Source organism: Saitoella complicata (genome assembly GCF_001661265.1).
Source record: "Saitoella complicata NRRL Y-17804 unplaced genomic scaffold SAICOscaffold_13, whole genome shotgun sequence".
NCBI classification, from domain to species: Eukaryota; Fungi; Ascomycota; class Saitoellomycetes; order Saitoellales; family Saitoellaceae; genus Saitoella; species Saitoella complicata.
The window spans coordinates 241,700-258,403 of record NW_017567004.1 but is presented as its reverse complement, the minus strand read 5'-3'; the positions used below and the strand labels follow the sequence as shown (position 1 = coordinate 258,403).

The following is a 16,704-nucleotide window of genomic DNA, read 5'->3' as shown; positions in this document are numbered from 1 at the left end:
TGTGGAGAAGGTCAACCCGCCAAAGTTCGACCAGGCGGATGATATGGCAGACTTGACGCATCTCAACGAAGCATCTGTTATTAATAACCTGCAAACGAGGTATCAAAATGATTTGATCTATGTAAGTTCTCACACTTTCCTTCACGTCAGAGATGAATGCTAATGAATGCAGACCTATTCCGGCCTTTTCTTGGTAGCCGTCAATCCTTACCACTCCATACCAATTTACGACCAAAAGCATGTCCAGCTCTATCGCAATAAGCGTCGTGGAGACACCAGACCTCACATCTTCGCGACTTCAGATATCGCTTACCACGACATGATGCAAATTCACGAAAACCAGTCCATCCTCGTCACCGGTGAATCGGGTGCCGGTAAGACTGAGAACACCAAGAAGGTCATCCAGTACTTGGCATCTATCGCATCCAGTGACGGCGGGCAGGGCACACCGAGGAGGCTGGAGCAGCAAATCCTGCAAGCAAACCCCATCTTAGAAGCCTTCGGTAACGCACAAACTGTTCGAAACAACAACTCCTCTCGTTTCGGTAAGTTCATCAAAATCGAATTCAGCAGTGACGGACAGATCTCTGGAGCCAACATCGAGTGGTATCTTCTCGAGAAATCCCGTGTCGTGCATCAGACGAGTGCGGAGAGGAACTACCACATCTTCTATCAGTTGCTCAGGGGTGCAAGTTCTGAGTTGAAGCAAACTTTGTTGTTGGATGGGAGTATCGATGATTATGCTTACTTGAAGCACTCTAATGAGTCGATTGCGGGAGTGGACGACTCTCAGGAGTTCACCGCTCTACGCGAAGCCTTTACGATCATGGGGTTCAGCGAAGATAAGCAACTCGATGTAATGAAGATCATCGCTGCTATCCTTCACATTGGCAATGTCGAGGTGGCATCCGACCGCTCCGATCAAGCTAGGCTCCCTAATCTGGCCCAGGTTGAGAAGCTGTGCCACATTCTCGGCGTACCAGTGAAGGAGTTCACCAAGGGTTTATTGACTCCCAGAGTCAAGGCTGGCCGTGAATGGGTCGTCCAAGCACGAAGTGCCAGTCAAGTCCGTTTCTCACTCGACGCACTCGCCAAGGCCATGTACGAACGCGCTTTCGGAGACTTGGTCGAAACGATCAACCAGATGACACAGTCACCGGCCGATAACAGCGCATTCATTGGTGTTCTTGATATCGCCGGTTTCGAAATCTTCGAGGTCAATAGCTTCGAGCAGTTGTGTATCAACTACACCAATGAGAAGCTTCAGCAATTCTTCAACCATCATATGTTCGTTCTCGAACAGGAGGAGTACGCTCGTGAAGACATTGAATGGAAGTTCATTGATTTTGGTCACGACTTGCAGCCCACGATCGACCTCATCGAGAAGGCGAATCCGATTGGTATCCTGAGCTTGCTCGACGAGCAGTGTGTTATGCCCAAGGCCACAGATCGTACGTTCACAGACCAGTTGAATGAGATGTGGAAGGGATCTTCAAAGTATACTCCTGGCCGTTTTCAGCACGAGCAAGGGTTTACTTTAACTCACTATGCTGCCGATGTCGAGTACCGCACCGATGGATGGCTGGAAAAGAACAAGGATCCGCTCAATGAGAACATCACTCAGTTGCTTGCCGCTTCGCACGAGAAGCATGTCGCATACCTTTTCCATGACTATGCCGTCGACACCAAGACTGAGCGTTCTAGTCGCGTGAAGAAGGGTATTTTCAGGACTGTCGCTCAGAGACATAAGGAGCAGTTGACTACGCTCATGAACCAACTTAACTCAACTCAACCGCACTTCGTGCGTTGTATCGTGCCGAATCACGAGAAGAAGCCCCGAGTTTTCAGTGGTCCGTTGGTCTTGGATCAATTGAGGTGTAATGGTGTTCTTGAGGGTATCCGTATTGCACGAACCGGTTTCCCGAACCGTTTGCCGTTTGCGGAGTTTAGGCAGCGTTACGAGGTTCTGACTCCTGGATTACCGAAAGGCTTCATTGACGGGAGAAAGGCCGCGCAATTGATGCTTGAAAAGTTGGACATCGATGAGGCTTCTTTCAGGATTGGTTTGACCAAAGTGTTCTTCCGCGCAGGTGTCTTGGCTCAGCTTGAGGAGTTGCGTGATGCGCTGCTTCACGATATCATGTCTCGATTCCAAGCCACAAGTCGGGGTTATATGGTTCGCCGTATGACGAGAAAGAGACTGTATCGCCAGGATGCTACTAAGCTCATTCAGAGGAACATGATGATCTACTTGGAGCTTCAGCAATCTCCATGGTGGCAACTGCACATGAAGATGAAGCCACTACTGAATGCTACACGTACAGATGAGGCTTTGAAGAAGAAGGAAGCAGCTTTGGCTGAGTTGGAGAGCCGGGTACGCGAGGAGGAGAATCAAAGGCGTGTTCTTGAAGAGCAGCGCCGTTCTGCAGAGGCCGAGAGGAAGCGCATTGAGGAGTTGTTGCAAAAAGAACGTGCGTTGATGCTTGATAAGGAGGAGTTGTACAAGCGCGCACAGGATCGTTTGTCTGACCTTGAAGAGCAGTTGGCCGAGGAGCAGCGAGATGGCGAGGTCATGGAAGAGCAGATCGAGAACCTCATGAACCAGAAGAAGGAGATCGAGAACAAGTTGGAGAGCTACAAGGCTCGCTGGGACGAGGCGAGGGCACTGATCATGAAGTTGGAGAGCGAGAAGAGCGAATTGATCGAGAAAGTTCAAAAGCTCGAGACCTCGATTGCCGAGCTGCAGTCCGTTGAGGAGAAGCAGAACAGCGAATCCGCCAAGATCCAGAGCGAGATCACGTACCTTCAGAGTCTTCTCAAACGCAAAGAAAGGGAGGCGGATGATGCCAAGTCTCGCTATGAGCAGTCTTTATCCGATCTGCAAGCTCGCGTATCTGATTTGACCGGCAAACACTCCGCCGCTGCACAAAAGGCCAGGAATCTAGAGTCGGAGAACAAGGAGATTCAAGAGCAGTTGGCTAACCTTTCCGCTACTGCAACCGGTTATGAGTCCATTGTCCGCCAAAAGGAAGCCGATCTGGCTGTCATGCGCCAGGATCTTCAGAAGTCGAAGGCGGAGACCGGGTCTAGTTCAAGAGACCGTGATGCTATGAAGGCACAGATCGCTGACATGACCGCTGCACTTGAGAAGCTCCGCGGTGAGGTGAAGAACCACAACTTTCTGAAAGCCAAGTTGGAGGAGGAAGCGACTCGAGCTAAGGTTCAGCTCGAGGCGAAGAATAGTACCGAGGCTGAGCTCTCTGAGAAGAGCAAGCTCATTGACACGGAATTGGCTGAGTTGAAGGCACATTTGGCTTCTCTGCACGATGAGCTTACCGATGAGAGGAATGCGAAGGCAGAGTTGCTTACCAAACATGCGATCGAACTCAAGGAGTTGGAAGGCCGCTACCAAGCTGCACTTGCGGATAAGAATGCTGTCCAGGAGCAGCTGAAGGCCGAAAGGGTTGCGCTTTCTGAAATGAGAACTTTGCAAGGTCAAGCTGACAAGAAGCGTGCTGTTGTCCTCGAAGAGCTTAAACAAGTTCAGGCGCGTCTGACCGAAGTCGAGCGCTCAAGGAGTGCTCTTGAGGCTTCGCAGATGAAGCATCAGCGCCTCGTCTCGGAGGCCACTGGTCAGAAGAATGCCTTGCAAGCTAAGCTCGATGATCTTTTGGACGAGCACTCTACCTTGACCTCCGAGATCAACGCATTGCGAGCAGAAGTTGAGATGTACCAGGAAGATGCGAGCAACAATGACCTCATCAAGAAGCGTGCAAATGATGAGGTTACGGTTCTCAAGGAGCGCCTTGCTGCCGAGCAAAACGCTAGACGGAACTCAGAGAAGGAGCTGTCAGCTAAAGCATCAGAGGCTGCAAAGGCTGCTTCTCGTGAAAATGCCGACGTCATTGCAAGCTTTAAGCAACAAAAGGCTTCGGTCGATACCGAGATGAAGCGTTTGCAGCAAAAGAATGCTGATCTGTCAGAAACCATGCGCAAGTTGGATCAGCAGAGACAGAACGTTACTCTCGAGATCGAAGATCTTACCGTTCAGCTGAATAGGGAACGCCAGACCGCCAGGGAGGGCGAGAAGAAGGTCAGTACACTCGAGAAGCAGGTGGCCGAGATGAATGCAATCATCGAGGAGCAAAGACAACACCGAGAACTGTCCCTGGCAAACATCCAAGAACTTCAGGCTGCGCTTGATCTTGCCAAGGCGGACCTGAATGATAAGACGAATGACCTCCTGGAGATACGCCAGAGTCTTCCAGGGTCACAAGAGAGTGCATCGACGACAAGAACGAAGAGTACCAGTACAAAGGTTGCAGAAATGACTCGCAAGTTGGAGGAAGCCCAGGCCGCTGTGCAGCATGCCGAGCAGCGTCGCCTGACCGCCGCCCAGCAACTGGCAGACAATCGCAAGCGCTTTAGCGATGAGTTGCGAAACCAGGACAAGCAATATTCGGCGTCACGTCAGGCCTTGCTGAGTGAGCTTGCCAATGCCAGTGGCCGTTCAAATAAGAAATCGCCCGCGAAGCCGATGGTTTCCTACCCAGGACACGCAATCGATAGAACTGCAAAGGGGCCTTCCTCCAGAGATGGCGACTCCCGGGGTCAAATGCGGGTCGAGTTCGACGCTCTCCAAGACTCCTCGGAACGGTCCAGACAGGCGTATGAGGACGCAGCTTTGAGATTCAACCGTCGTCTACAAGATCTCGAAGGTGACATTGAGTCATTGGAAGCTCGTTTGGATTTGTCTGATGTGCAAAAGCGCGAATTGAAAAAGCACCTGGCAACTTTGCCGAAGGAAGGCGATGGTGCCATTGTTGTTTCTGCCATCCGTCGCCTTGAGCTGGAGAATGCACGCTTACACGAGATTCTTGATGAAAGCGCGAAGTCGAGTGCGTCTGAAGACAAGGACTCGTCTGCCCTGAATTTCCGCGACCTTCATAATAAGTCAGTGGAAGAGCTCCAGGAAACCTTCACAGCTCTCGCCAAGTCACGCGAAGCTTTTGCTGCAGCTCAGAAGAAAACTGCCGCAGAATTGAAGCGTGCTCAAGATGAGGTGAGGGCATTGCAAGCGGCCCGTGATGGTCTTCAAACCAGCCTTGCCAATGTCAGATCTGAGCAAAAAGAAGTCTCCCAGCACGACGCTGTCGACCGTCAAGCCGTTCTTCGTGAACTCAACGAGCTCGCCCTTCGCTTGGAAAACGAGGAGTCTCGCAACTCCGAGCTATCGGCTGACCTGGATAGGCACAAGAAACGCGCAGATGATTTCTTCGGCCGACTCGAGGAGGCTGATTCTACGGTGAGGAAGGCGATCAAGTCCGAGGCTTTCGCCAAGGAACAATGGCACAATGCTGAAGAGGCTCTTAACACTGTCCAAGCTGAGAGGAAACTGGCTGAAGATGCGGTTGTGGATCTGCAGAAGCAAGTGCGCGAGCTCGAAGCGAGAATCGAGGACGGCGCTGCCGAATCCTTCGATGTTCAGCTTGTTCGCCAGCGGTTGGAGCAGGAGATTGAGGACCATCGTCGTGTTCATGCTCAAGAGGTCGAGGACAGGGATCGTCAAGCAGAGCAGACGAAGAAGAAGTACCAGCGTGAACTATCTACGCTTGCTGAAGAGTTGGAATCTGAACGCAGTCGTATCGTCGCGCTTAGAGCCGAGAACAGAGAGCTGCGTACCCATGCGGATGAGATCCAATCCAGGTGGGACGAGGATGTCATCAACAGAAACTCCTGGGCTCACGAGAAGACACGTGTTGAGACTAAAGTCGCGGAACTTACCAAATCCTTGGAAGACACGGCTGCTGCTCACCGCGAGGTCCAAGGCAATGTTATCAATTTGTTGTCTGAAATCAGAAATCTGCGTTCCACCCTTGACGAGGCTGAGTCCGAGCGCTTCGAACTTCAGAAGGAGAAGAGGAACTTGGAGCATCGTCTTCATGACGCAACCACCCGTCTCGATTCGTTGGCTGAAGGCAATTCTTCTGCTCGTGATGCAGCCTTGCGCGATAAGGAGCTTATTGAACTCCGTGCCGATATCTCTGAGCAGAAGGACATGGCATCCACTGCCGTTGATCGGATGCGCAAGGCTGAGGCGTTGGCTGCACAGGCTTTCAAGGATAAGGAGTCTGAGCGTGAAGCGAACGTTCAACTTCATAAGGATCTCGCGTCCCTTGACAAGACTGTCAAGGAGCTTCAGCTTCGCCTTGTCGATTATGAAACCCGACCTTCGACTTCCGGTTCGGGCGATGCACGCTCCCTGCAATCCCGTGTTCAGGAATTGGAAAAACAACTCCAAGAGCATGAGAAGTACCGGAATGAGCACGCCAAGACTGTGCGTAATACCGACCGCACTATCCGCGACTTACAGTTTCAGCTCAGCCGCAGTGACAAGGCCAAGTCGCAGATTGAGTCGGAAGTTTCTCAACAGGAGAAGCGCATCCAGTACCTTACGAATGATATACAGGACTTGCACACCAGCGAGAACAACGCTCAGCTGAGGGCAGCCAGAGCTGAACGTGAGGCACGCGAGCAGCACGAGAGGTGTTTGCGCTTGGAGAGGGAACTCGAGCGTTACAAGTCTCGCCAGGAGAGTGGAACTGGATTGAGCCCTCGCAGAGCCGTTACATTGTTGGGTAGGAGCCCTACTTTGAGGACGCTTGTGGAGGACGCGAACACGCAATGAGGAACGAGATTAGAACTATAACAAGGGGCGTTGGGTATGTTTGCTGGGACGTTGGGCAAGAGATTGGTCAATGGGGTTGCCTTTTTCGCTTCCTATCGCTTATACCATGGGGTTAATTCTTTAATTGAGCTTTAAACTTTATGCACTGTATGGCGCTTTACCCGGTTCGGCTCATCATGCAGAGTCCGTGTAACGTAGATCCATACATTCATTCTCGAATAAGGCCGTCAAAACACCAGATATGGGATCATGTAAGCACGGATTTCATCTCCTATGCTTTGCCCAACTGACTGATAATCTGCCAGCCTGCAAAGATATCCGCGAACAACTCGCACAATGCGTCCTCGTCTCCGACTGCGTCATGGCGGGCGGGAACTCCGTGAAAGACTGCCTCAGAAACCCAGATCTACACGACCAAGTACCCTCAAAGTGCTTCTTACTCAGACAGCAGTACTATGACTGCAGAAGGGGGATGCTTGATCCACGAAAGAGGTTTAGATTAAATGCGCCGGTCAGTCGACTGCGTTACATCGATTGGGGTGTGAGACTGACGAGTGCTGTGTAGCTTCCGAAGAACTTGGACGCTGATGAGGAGTAAGCGAGTGTCTGAAACTGCTGTGAAGGTGTAAGATATGGACTTGTGTGCCCGATGCGATTATGCAAAACGTGATATACCCCTAGACAATTCAAAAACGCCGTTTACCAAACCCTTTCCAATACCCATGCGTGCTTACTTGAAAAATGACAACCTGGTCTGCCCTTTTTCAACCTTCACCTTCTTCTTCGCAGGTTCCCTATCCTTTTCTCTGTGTCCCACTGACTGTTCATGTTGCGTCCTCGCTTGCTGCCGTTCTTCCGCGACCATGTCCATTGCGAAATGGTAATCGTCATGTTCCTGCTTGTCGACGAAGAACTGTCCACACCTCTCGCATTTCTCGCCGAACTCTTCGAGTTCTGGACCGTCTGTAGTGGGTGCAGCATCTTGTACCGGCGTTGGTTCCTCGTCTGCGGTGGATCTCCGCTTAAAGAAACCTCCAAGACTCCTTCCTTCCACCTGTCCCTCCTCCATCTTCCTCCCCTCTCTCTCCTGGTCATCTTGTATTCGGGGAACGTTGTTTTGCGCCTTCACCAAGAACCCCGCAATCCCCTGCACCCCCTCCTCCCTCCCCTCAAACCCACTCAACCCCACCGCCAAAAGCGCACAAGGAAAACACCGACCCTCGCCCTCCACCCCCCTCAACAACCCCACCGCCATGCCCCAAATCATCTCCCCGGTCAACTCACCCCCCTTCGACACAGGCATCGACTTAGACTTGGACACTCCGCCACCGGATTTATGTTGAAGCGTAAGTGTTTTAGGACGACGGTGTGCAGGGTCCTCGAGGAGTCGTGAAGACAAATCTTCTGCAAGTACGCGTAACCACCGGTGCGCGGACACGGTTGTGTTAATACATGGTCGAAAATTCTTTGCGGAGAGCATTGATTTTGTGTCGGTGCGAATGTTGACTTCGCTGTTATCGATACCGCGAATGATTTGCCATAACCATGCGCCTGTCTCTGGTCCCAATTTCGCTCTTAGATCGTCGATAGGTACCTTGAGTAAGTCGGACACTTGTTCAGTTTTGTAGATTTCGACGAGTTTCGCACCCAACTTGCCGCCCAAATTCTTAATCTTCGTGAACCGAAAGCCCCCCAAAAACGACCCCTCCACGCCTTCTCTAAGCACAGCCTGCATATTCGGTTTATACGTCGACGAACACAACTTGGCGAGCATTTTGTTCCGGGCGATGCCGGCGCTTGTGTCGTAGCCTAGTTGTGTTCGGATCTGGTTGCGGATGGAGGTGATGTGGAGCGCGGCGAGGGAGAGTGAGAGGTCGGACCAGTCTGAGGGTAATTCTTCTTCCACTTGGGAATTATTGATGTCAATTATCTTTCCGTGGTTTTCTTCGTCGAAGATGGTGGGCGGCGCGGGTGGTAATGGCGTGTTCAGATCTTGTGGTGGGTGTCGGAGTTGCGGGTACTGCTCCAACAAAGCTTCATAAACAAGGGTTGACAAATCGAGGTATGATTCGTCGATAGAGGCCTTCTCCACCCTATCACATCGCTCCCGAAATATGCCCAAGATCTTCGCACTCTCCCTCCGATACCGATCCAAACTAACCTTATGCGTGCCTACCTCCGGCGCCTCCCAATCCCCCGGCTCCGTATCACCCTCTCTCCAAGTCTGTACATGTACCAGCTTCAACTCTGGACACTTCTCCAAGGCTTCCTTGACGGTGATGTGTCGTTGAATACCGTATGCGCGGGCGGGGTAGTTGATTGCGATGAGGCCTTGCCATTGTTGGACGGCGAGGGGCAGGTGTGGGGGCTGGAGGAGACGGACCATTTCGACTTGGGCGTAGAAGGCGTCGAGGTCGATGTGGGCTATTACGCGGAGGGGAGAGTTTTGGGCGTGGTCGCGGAGGGCTTTTAAGTCTCTGTTGTCGTGATCTGTCAGCGTTGTGTGAAGGGAGAGGGGGAGAATGGGAGGGACCTCCATGTGAAGCGCGAGGAAGGATCTCGTGGGCTGTCCATTTCATCCATTTCTTTTGGTGGTGAGCTTTCACGTGATTGTGCATGTGGACTGTTCGACGTTACAGGGGCAACATACTCTCAGTTGCACTATAGTTTGTGCATGCGCCCCTGCGCACGCCCTGTATTCCAAATCGCAAAAAAATGACCGTTTCATCCACAATGTCATCTATCCAGAGGCCCAGGCGTAGCGGGAGGGGTGAGCACACGCGTTTTTCACCCTCCCCTTCAATCCCATCCCGTCGTCCGGCTCCCGAGGATGCCCCTGAGCCTGAGCTACCCCTGCCTCGAAGGTCTCGTACCGTCCAAGAGGACCTCTCTCCTCCACCAGCAGCTCCACCAGTCGACCTATCGCCAATCCCGCAGACCAAGGTTGCTGTAAGAACCCAGGGGAAGTTGAATCCGGCGTCGGTTATTGATTTCGAGATCGCCCAGGTCTGGGATATGGCTCGAGTTCAGTTGAGGGAGTTAGGGTTCCAAGCTTTGCGTCTCAGTGAAGATGACGCCATATTATTCACCTGGACCTATGATATGAAGCTTGGGCCAACCCGTTCGAAGGAGGGGGAGGTGAATCTCGCCACAGAATTCGACTGGAATCAGCTTCAATCTCGCTGTGGGTTAATTCGCGGTGCCCGCAAGTATGTTGAATTGTTCCTGATAGGGACGCAGAAAGGCGCGTCAAATGACTCAAGTAAGTTTGTTTTATCATCCTATGTCGAGGAAACGCGTAATTTAACGTGTCTGATAGGTGCACCTCCCTCTTCGCAGCAGGGCCGCAGAACCGTCAATGCGCAAATGGTAGCCCAGCTCCCCACGGATACCGCAACTCATCGAGAGATGATTATGAGGTTAAAAGACACGTACTTTTGCCTTCAGTGCGATCGGCAGTGCTTTGTGCGCAATGGGAAGCATATGAGATTGATGGAGGAGGACATTGCGGCTTGGGCAGCGGGTATGGTAGGAGAGACACCCATTGCAACCCTCCACAACCCTCCCAGAGGTTCGCGCTTCGACAAATACTTCAATGCGGACAATCCCGGCGCGGAAACGCCCCGCACAAATAACTCCAGCCCTTCGCCGTTTACCTTCATGCCCCAATCTCCTGGGCTCCCTTACCCTTACCCAATGCTCCCACCCATGTGGCCGATGGCGCCTATGATGCAGCACACTGTTCAGCGTCAGCCGTCTCCAGCAGACCCCCGTTCAAGTCCACCAATCGAGGAGGATGCTGAAGGGTCGTTGCTCAGGGATTTCTTGGAATACGTCAAGGAGAAGTCTGAAGCGCACGCCTTCTGTGTTGAGGAACACTTTAATAGGCTCACTGAAGCTGACTATGACGTCAAAATGCTCAAACATCTGTCATGGGAAGGCGCACAATCCATGGGAATCACTCGAGGGAACTACGACCGCTTGCTGCACTACCGCAGGAAGTGGAAGCCCAGCAGCGAGTAGGATGATAGAGTCGACCTCGGTGATCAAGATGGTACCACTCTCAGCTCTGGGAGATGTAAATTCATAGAGTTATTCGTTTTCTCTTCAATCAACAGCCTCGAAGTTCTCCGTATGCATGACCATGCAAGCTAATGCGGCCTTAAACTCCTGCATACGGGAATCCCACGCTTTTCATGAGCTTATAACCCCCGCAAAAATGGTCGCAACGAAGTCGAAAAGGGCTTGTCTGAAAGCGCAAAACGCACTCTTTCCACCATTAGGATGTCAGCTCTCACAACCCTTATTCCAGCGTGTGGCGTCAGCTGTGGCGCAGTTATGCACCCCACAAGAACAACGGCCAAGAACTCAAGGGTAAGATTGTATTCTGAGCTGAAACTTAAGCTATCGATAGATAAGACCTAAAAGAAGCTGTGTGTGACTTCTGCAGAGATCCCAGCATGCTGGAACATGGACCTTGCTATCTCGGGCGTAATCGAGGATTTCGCGGTTTCCCAGTAAAGTAGTAGGGATTTGTAATGATCTCAGTCGGATCCTTGCTATGTTTGCGCATATACTGCTTCATTATACCGAAGCATCCCTCAATGGGGTTCAGATCTGGCGAATACGGCGGTAAATAGATGCATTTCCGACCATGGTACGAGAGGATTTCTGCAATTCTGGGATCATGGTGAAAGCGCACATTGTCCATTACAATCACAGATCGAGGCCCTGGGAAGGGTGTTGTGTTTGGGAGGACCTCTTTCTCGACGAAGTCGTAAAATAGGTCCGCATTGTAAGCACCTTGGTAGATGTGCAGGGCCACGAATCCATCGACTGTAAGACCTGGGAGGATGGACCATCCGGGTGTACGTTTGAGGACTCTCGATACCCTGGCTTTTCTGCCCTTGGGAGCAAATCCATGGGTCCGCCGAGCATTGGATTCGTTGATACCGGACTCGTCGAGATACATCAACTGTTCCGCAGAATAGTGTGACATGAGCATAGTATGATGCGCACGTAGTTCCTCGTTGCGCTGGGCGGCTGTTTCTTTCAACTAGTAGGCCGTCAGCCTCTCCAGTACATCCATGAATGGAGTGTCAGCGTGCTGACCTTAAGGTAGGTGTACCTGAGTCGTTTGAGGGCGCGGCAGACATCCCATTTGTCGAGTTTAAAGCCATAGAGCTTCGTGAGAGCTTCGGCTGCTTCGTCTTGGTACGTATCGGGCGCATCATCGTACATTTTTCGAAGGGTCTGTTTTCAGCGTAAGTAGCGAATAACGACTCACAAAAAGCGTCAAACCTCCTGACATTCGCCAGAAATCTTCGGTACAGGTCCCCTCTGTTGATTGCGACGCGGTTTGACGTTTCCCTGTTCGTGTAAGAGTTTCTTCATGTTACCGACGGTATTGCGGTGAACACCATTATCCTCCGCAATGACGGCATGCTTGGTACCATCGCGAATAGCACTTCGCATCCTCTGACGGACACTCATAGGTAGCTCTTGACCCCTATATCCCATCCCTGGACTGCTTGAATGGTGAGGTTGTTGGATTTTACGGTTTGGTGGTTACCTTGAGCACCGTGGTGGGACCTGCATCCACAAACTATATTGCAACTGAGAGTATTCTAGACGTCCCACAAAGCTTAAGCTGGCGGTTTCGTCATCTCAGCATCTGATAACGTCAGTTTCCAACAGCCGAGCACAAGACTTCATGCGTGCTCCACGATTGACTTGAAGTATCCAAGCATCACGTTATAGAGCTGGGCATGCTCCTCCCCAATTAACTCTCGAATGCCGGGAAGCCGCAGACGTCCGTGCGATCATGGCACAAATATTAATCAAGGGTCGATCACAGCACCCTCGATGACAGAAATGGCTCATTCCAGAACACCCGTCTCGCCAGAAAGTACCACTCGTCGCCTTCCCTCCTTCGCGTTCGAGGGAGCGCGCTTCCTCACAGCTGCATGCATACAGACATTTCCGTCGTAACCGATGCAGCGACTGCGCATTCAGTGAGGCTGTGCTTCGCTAAACCCGATTCGGAAGTTATTGCTAAGCGACATTGAGCTGAGCCTCACGCCAAACTTTAATCCGAGCGAGTTCAACAAAGAGAAAGAGAAGGAAAAGTGATGGAGGTGGGGTCGATCCGTGTACAAAACCGACAGAGACCAATTCGGTGGTGCTTGCGATGCACGGATCGATTGGTCCGAGCTTCATCGCGCAATCGCTCCGTCCCGTATAAGCCTCCGCGGTACCCGCTGCTAAGCCTCCCTGCATAGCACCCCGGATTATTACTGCGGCCATACTTCGTACGTCAGACCGATTCCCTTCTCAGCCTCAAAGATCAGTCCTAAACCTCCGATAAGCTTCTTTTGCTCGGCACTATCGGCGGTTGAACACACATTTTCTATGGAGGGTCGGGTGCGACGGATGTCGCCAATCCCGAATGTCAAAGTATATAAGGACCCCGCTGCCCACCTTCGAGGGGGACCCTGCATCATTCAACAACAATCTCGACTCTTGACAAGAAGTTGGGATATATATACCGAGCTTGCGACAACAACTACTACAACTACACGCCACTGATCACTGAACAAAGTGGCTCTCACCACCGACACTGACTACGACAAACTTACTGGATCACATGGGTAAGAACACAACCGACTACCAGCCAGCTCACCCACTCTCCGCTCAACCCTACTGTCTCGATTTCGAGACCGTTTCGCGGGACCTCCACGTCTCGATTGAGAATGGACTTTCGCCACAAGAGGCTGCGACGCGACTCCAGAGCTATGGACACAACAAACTTGATGCGGAAGAGGGGGTCAATGTCATTGGGATTCTGGTGAGACAGACCGCGAATGCCATGATCTTGGTTTTGATCTTGGCTATGGCTGTTTCGTTTGGAATTCGGTCTTGGATCGAGGGTGGTGTTATCGCGTTCGTTATTGCCTTGAACGTCGTGATCGGATTCGTCCAGGAGTACAAGGCACAGAAGACGATGGACTCTCTCCGTTCTCTCTCCTCGCCTACTGCCCACGTCATCCGCAACGGCGACGACGTTACCGTCGCTTCTCAGGAACTCGTCCCCGGTGACCTTGTCGTTTTGGTCACGGGAGACACCATCCCCGCAGACCTCCGTCTCACCGAGACCCAGAACTTGGAGTCCGATGAGGCTCTTCTCACCGGTGAATCCGTCCCCGTCTCGAAGAAAGCCGAGGCTGTCTTCGATGACGACGAAATCCCCGTCGGTGACCGCACCAACATGGCGTTCTCTTCTGCTACGGTCACCAAGGGTCGTGCACGCGGTATCGTCGTCGCGACCGGTATGCAGACTCAGATCGGTGCGATCGCGAAGGCTATGCGTGGCGACAGCAACAAAGTCCGTCCCGTTAAGCGCAAGGAGGATGGAACCGCATCTCCCAAGGCCTACGCAAAGGCCTACACCCTCACCGTCGGAGACTGGATTGGTGCGTTCCTCGGTACCAACGTCGGAACCCCCCTCCAGAAGAAGCTTGCCCGTTTGGCTATTCTCCTTTTCGGTATCGCCGTCGTTTTCGCAATCGTCTGTCTTGCCGCAAACGGATTTGACAATAACTCCGATATCATCATTTACGCCATCGCTACCGGTCTTTCCATGATTCCTGCTTCCCTCGTCGTCGTGTTGACCATCACCATGGCCGTCGGTACGAAGCGTATGGTTCAGCGTAACGTCATCGTCCGCAAGCTCGACTCCCTCGAGGCTTTGGGCGCTGTCACCGATGTGTGCTCTGACAAGACTGGAACCCTCACCCAGGGAAAGATGGTTACTCGTAAGGCTTGGATTCACAATGTTGGAACTTACACCGTTGGCGAGAACAATGAGCCTTTCAACCCTACTCTTGGTGGTGTTTCGTTCTCGGAGATGAACCCTACTGAGTTGTGGAATAAGGAGGCGAATGTTGGCGAAGAGGCTTCTGAGCCGAAGGATCTGGTTGAGGGAAACCCGCATTTGGAGGCGTATCTCAATACTGCTTCGTTGGCTAACATTGCTACTGTCCGCAAGGATGATGGTTCTGGCGAGGATCCTTCTGAGAAGGGCAAGTGGAAGGCTACTGGTGACCCGACTGAGATTGCTATTCAGGTTTTTGCTCACCGCTTCGACTGGGGTCGTCAGCGCTGGGTTCAGGGATCCAACCCCCGTTGGACTCAGCTCGCCGAGTACCCCTTCGACTCTGACGTCAAGCGCATGGCCACCGTCTTCAAGGACAACGAGAAGAACCAGACCATGGTCTTCTTGAAGGGTGCCGTCGAGCGTATCATGGAGAAGTGTCCCACCATCGGTATCGAGGACAAGCAGGAGCCCTTGACTGAGGAGATCAAGGAGCTCGTGTTGAAGAACATGGAGGCATTGGCTAAGCAGGGTCTTCGTGTTCTTGCTTTGGCGCAGAGGACTTGGACTGAGAACAACTCTTGGGACGATTACCCCAGAGACAAGGTCGAGGAGGAGATGACTTTGCTTGGATTGGTCGGTCTGTACGACCCTCCCAGACCCGAGTCTCTCGGTGCCGTGAAGAAGTGTCACCAGGCTGGTATCAACGTTCACATGCTTACTGGTGACCACCCTGGAACCGCCCGTGCTATCGCTAAGGAGGTCGGTATCTTGCCTGAGGACATGGAGGTCTTGCCTCGTGATGTCGTTTCTTCTATGGTCATGACTGCTACAGAGTTCGACCGTCTCTCTGACGACGAGATCGATGCTCTTCCCGTTTTGCCTCTGGTTATTGCCCGTTGTGCGCCGCAGACTAAGGTCCGTATGATCGATGCTTTACACAGGCGTAAGGCTTTCGCTGCTATGACTGGTGACGGTGTCAACGACTCTCCATCTCTCAAGCGTTCCGATGTCGGTATTGCTATGGGTATGGCCGGATCTGACGTAGCCAAGGATGCCTCCGACATTGTCTTGACTGACGACAACTTTGCTTCCATTCTCAACGCTATCGAGGAGGGTCGCAGGATGTTCGACAACATCCAGAAGTTCGTCTTGCACTTGCTCGCCGGTAACGTCTCTCAGGCGCTTTACCTCCTCATCGGTCTTGCTTTCAAGGACACTGCCAACCGTTCTGTTTTCCCTCTTTCTCCTATTGAGATCTTGTGGATCATTATGATTACTTCTTCGTTCCCCGCTATGGGTCTTGGTATGGAGCGTGCTGCTCCTGATGTCATGCGTCGCGCTCCTCACTCGTTGAAGACTGGTGTCTTCACCTGGGAGGTTGTTATCGACATGGTCGTTTACGGTACTTGGATGGCTACTATCTGTATCGCTTCTTTCGTCCTCATTGTCTGGGGCGTTGACAATGGTGAGCTCGGCTACGGTACGTGCAATGACCGCAACGACCCCATCTGTGACTCTGTCTTCCGTGCTCGTTCCGCTACTTTCGCGCAGTTGACCTGGTTCCTCGTCTTCCTTGCTTGGGAGTTGGTTGACATGCGCAACTCTCTTTTCCGTCGCGCTGATGGTAAGCCCTGGTACAACATCACTTACCAGTGGGCTATTGACGTTTGGCAGAACCAGTTCTTGTTCTGGTCTGTCATCCTTGGCTTCGTCACTGTTTTCCCCGTCATCTACATTCCTGTAATCAATGACGTTGTCTTCAAGCACAAGGGTATCTCTTGGGAATGGGCTGTGGCCTTCGTCGGACTGATTCTCTTCTTGATCGGCGTTGACGTGTGGAAGTGGTGCAAGCGTGTTTACTTCCGCCACTTTGGCGACAACAGGGCTCACAACCCCGAGGAGGATCTCGAGAAGGGCGCCCTCTCTCCCTTTGCCAAGTACGCTTCCGTTGGAAGGGTCAGCACTATGTCTGGCCAGCTTTAGGAATAGCATTATAGCATAGTCTTTTGGAAGGTCCGGAGGGATCTGTATTTTCATGACGCCAAAAGCGACATATATCCTAGTATCTTATATATCCCTAATCTACTATTATACCATATCACCCGTTCTTTCTCACGTCTGCATATGTGTTCTTTTGCCG

At 52.1% G+C, this 16,704-nt stretch overlaps 5 protein-coding genes across 5 annotated transcripts; 3 read left to right on the top strand and 2 right to left on the bottom strand.

Moving 5' to 3' along the window:
• Positions 1-6,929: 6,929 nt before the first annotated feature.
• Positions 6,930-7,286, top strand: SAICODRAFT_7787 (uncharacterized protein; the record flags this gene model as incomplete). The annotated part of the gene is made up of 3 exons (XM_019171084.1): positions 6,930-6,939; positions 6,994-7,199; positions 7,254-7,286. The coding sequence occupies 3 exons, from the start codon at positions 6,930-6,932 to the stop codon at positions 7,284-7,286; spliced, it is 249 nt and encodes an 82-aa protein (XP_019023868.1).
• A 75-nt stretch (positions 7,287-7,361) lies between these two features.
• SAICODRAFT_30554 (uncharacterized protein) lies at positions 7,362-7,830 on the bottom strand. Its single transcript, XM_019167709.1, has one exon. It carries the CDS (start codon positions 7,755-7,757, stop codon positions 7,419-7,421), a length of 339 nt encoding a protein of 112 aa, XP_019023867.1. The 5' UTR covers positions 7,758-7,830; the 3' UTR covers positions 7,362-7,418.
• Positions 7,806-9,167, bottom strand: SAICODRAFT_42069 (DNA/RNA polymerase; the record flags this gene model as incomplete). Its single annotated transcript, XM_019168686.1, has 1 exon — positions 7,806-9,167. A coding segment is annotated over one exon (1,362 nt), but the record flags the coding sequence as incomplete, so codon positions are not given.
• A 254-nt stretch (positions 9,168-9,421) lies between these two features.
• On the top strand, positions 9,422-10,711 carry SAICODRAFT_7785 (uncharacterized protein; the record flags this gene model as incomplete). The annotated part of the gene is made up of 2 exons (XM_019171083.1): positions 9,422-9,950; positions 10,008-10,711. The coding sequence occupies 2 exons, from the start codon at positions 9,422-9,424 to the stop codon at positions 10,709-10,711; spliced, it is 1,233 nt and encodes a 410-aa protein (XP_019023865.1).
• Positions 10,712-13,334: 2,623 nt separating this feature from the next.
• Positions 13,335-16,547, top strand: SAICODRAFT_57537 (putative sodium P-type ATPase; the record flags this gene model as incomplete). Its single annotated transcript, XM_019169541.1, has 1 exon — positions 13,335-16,547. One exon carries the CDS (start codon positions 13,335-13,337, stop codon positions 16,545-16,547), a length of 3,213 nt encoding a protein of 1,070 aa, XP_019023864.1.
• Positions 16,548-16,704: the final 157 nt, after the last annotated feature.

Excerpts from the sequence above, each read along its gene's own strand:
- SAICODRAFT_30554 (XM_019167709.1), bottom strand. The coding sequence starts at position 7,757 with ATGGAGGAGGGACAGGTGGAAGGAAGGAGTCTTGGAGGTTTCTTTAAG.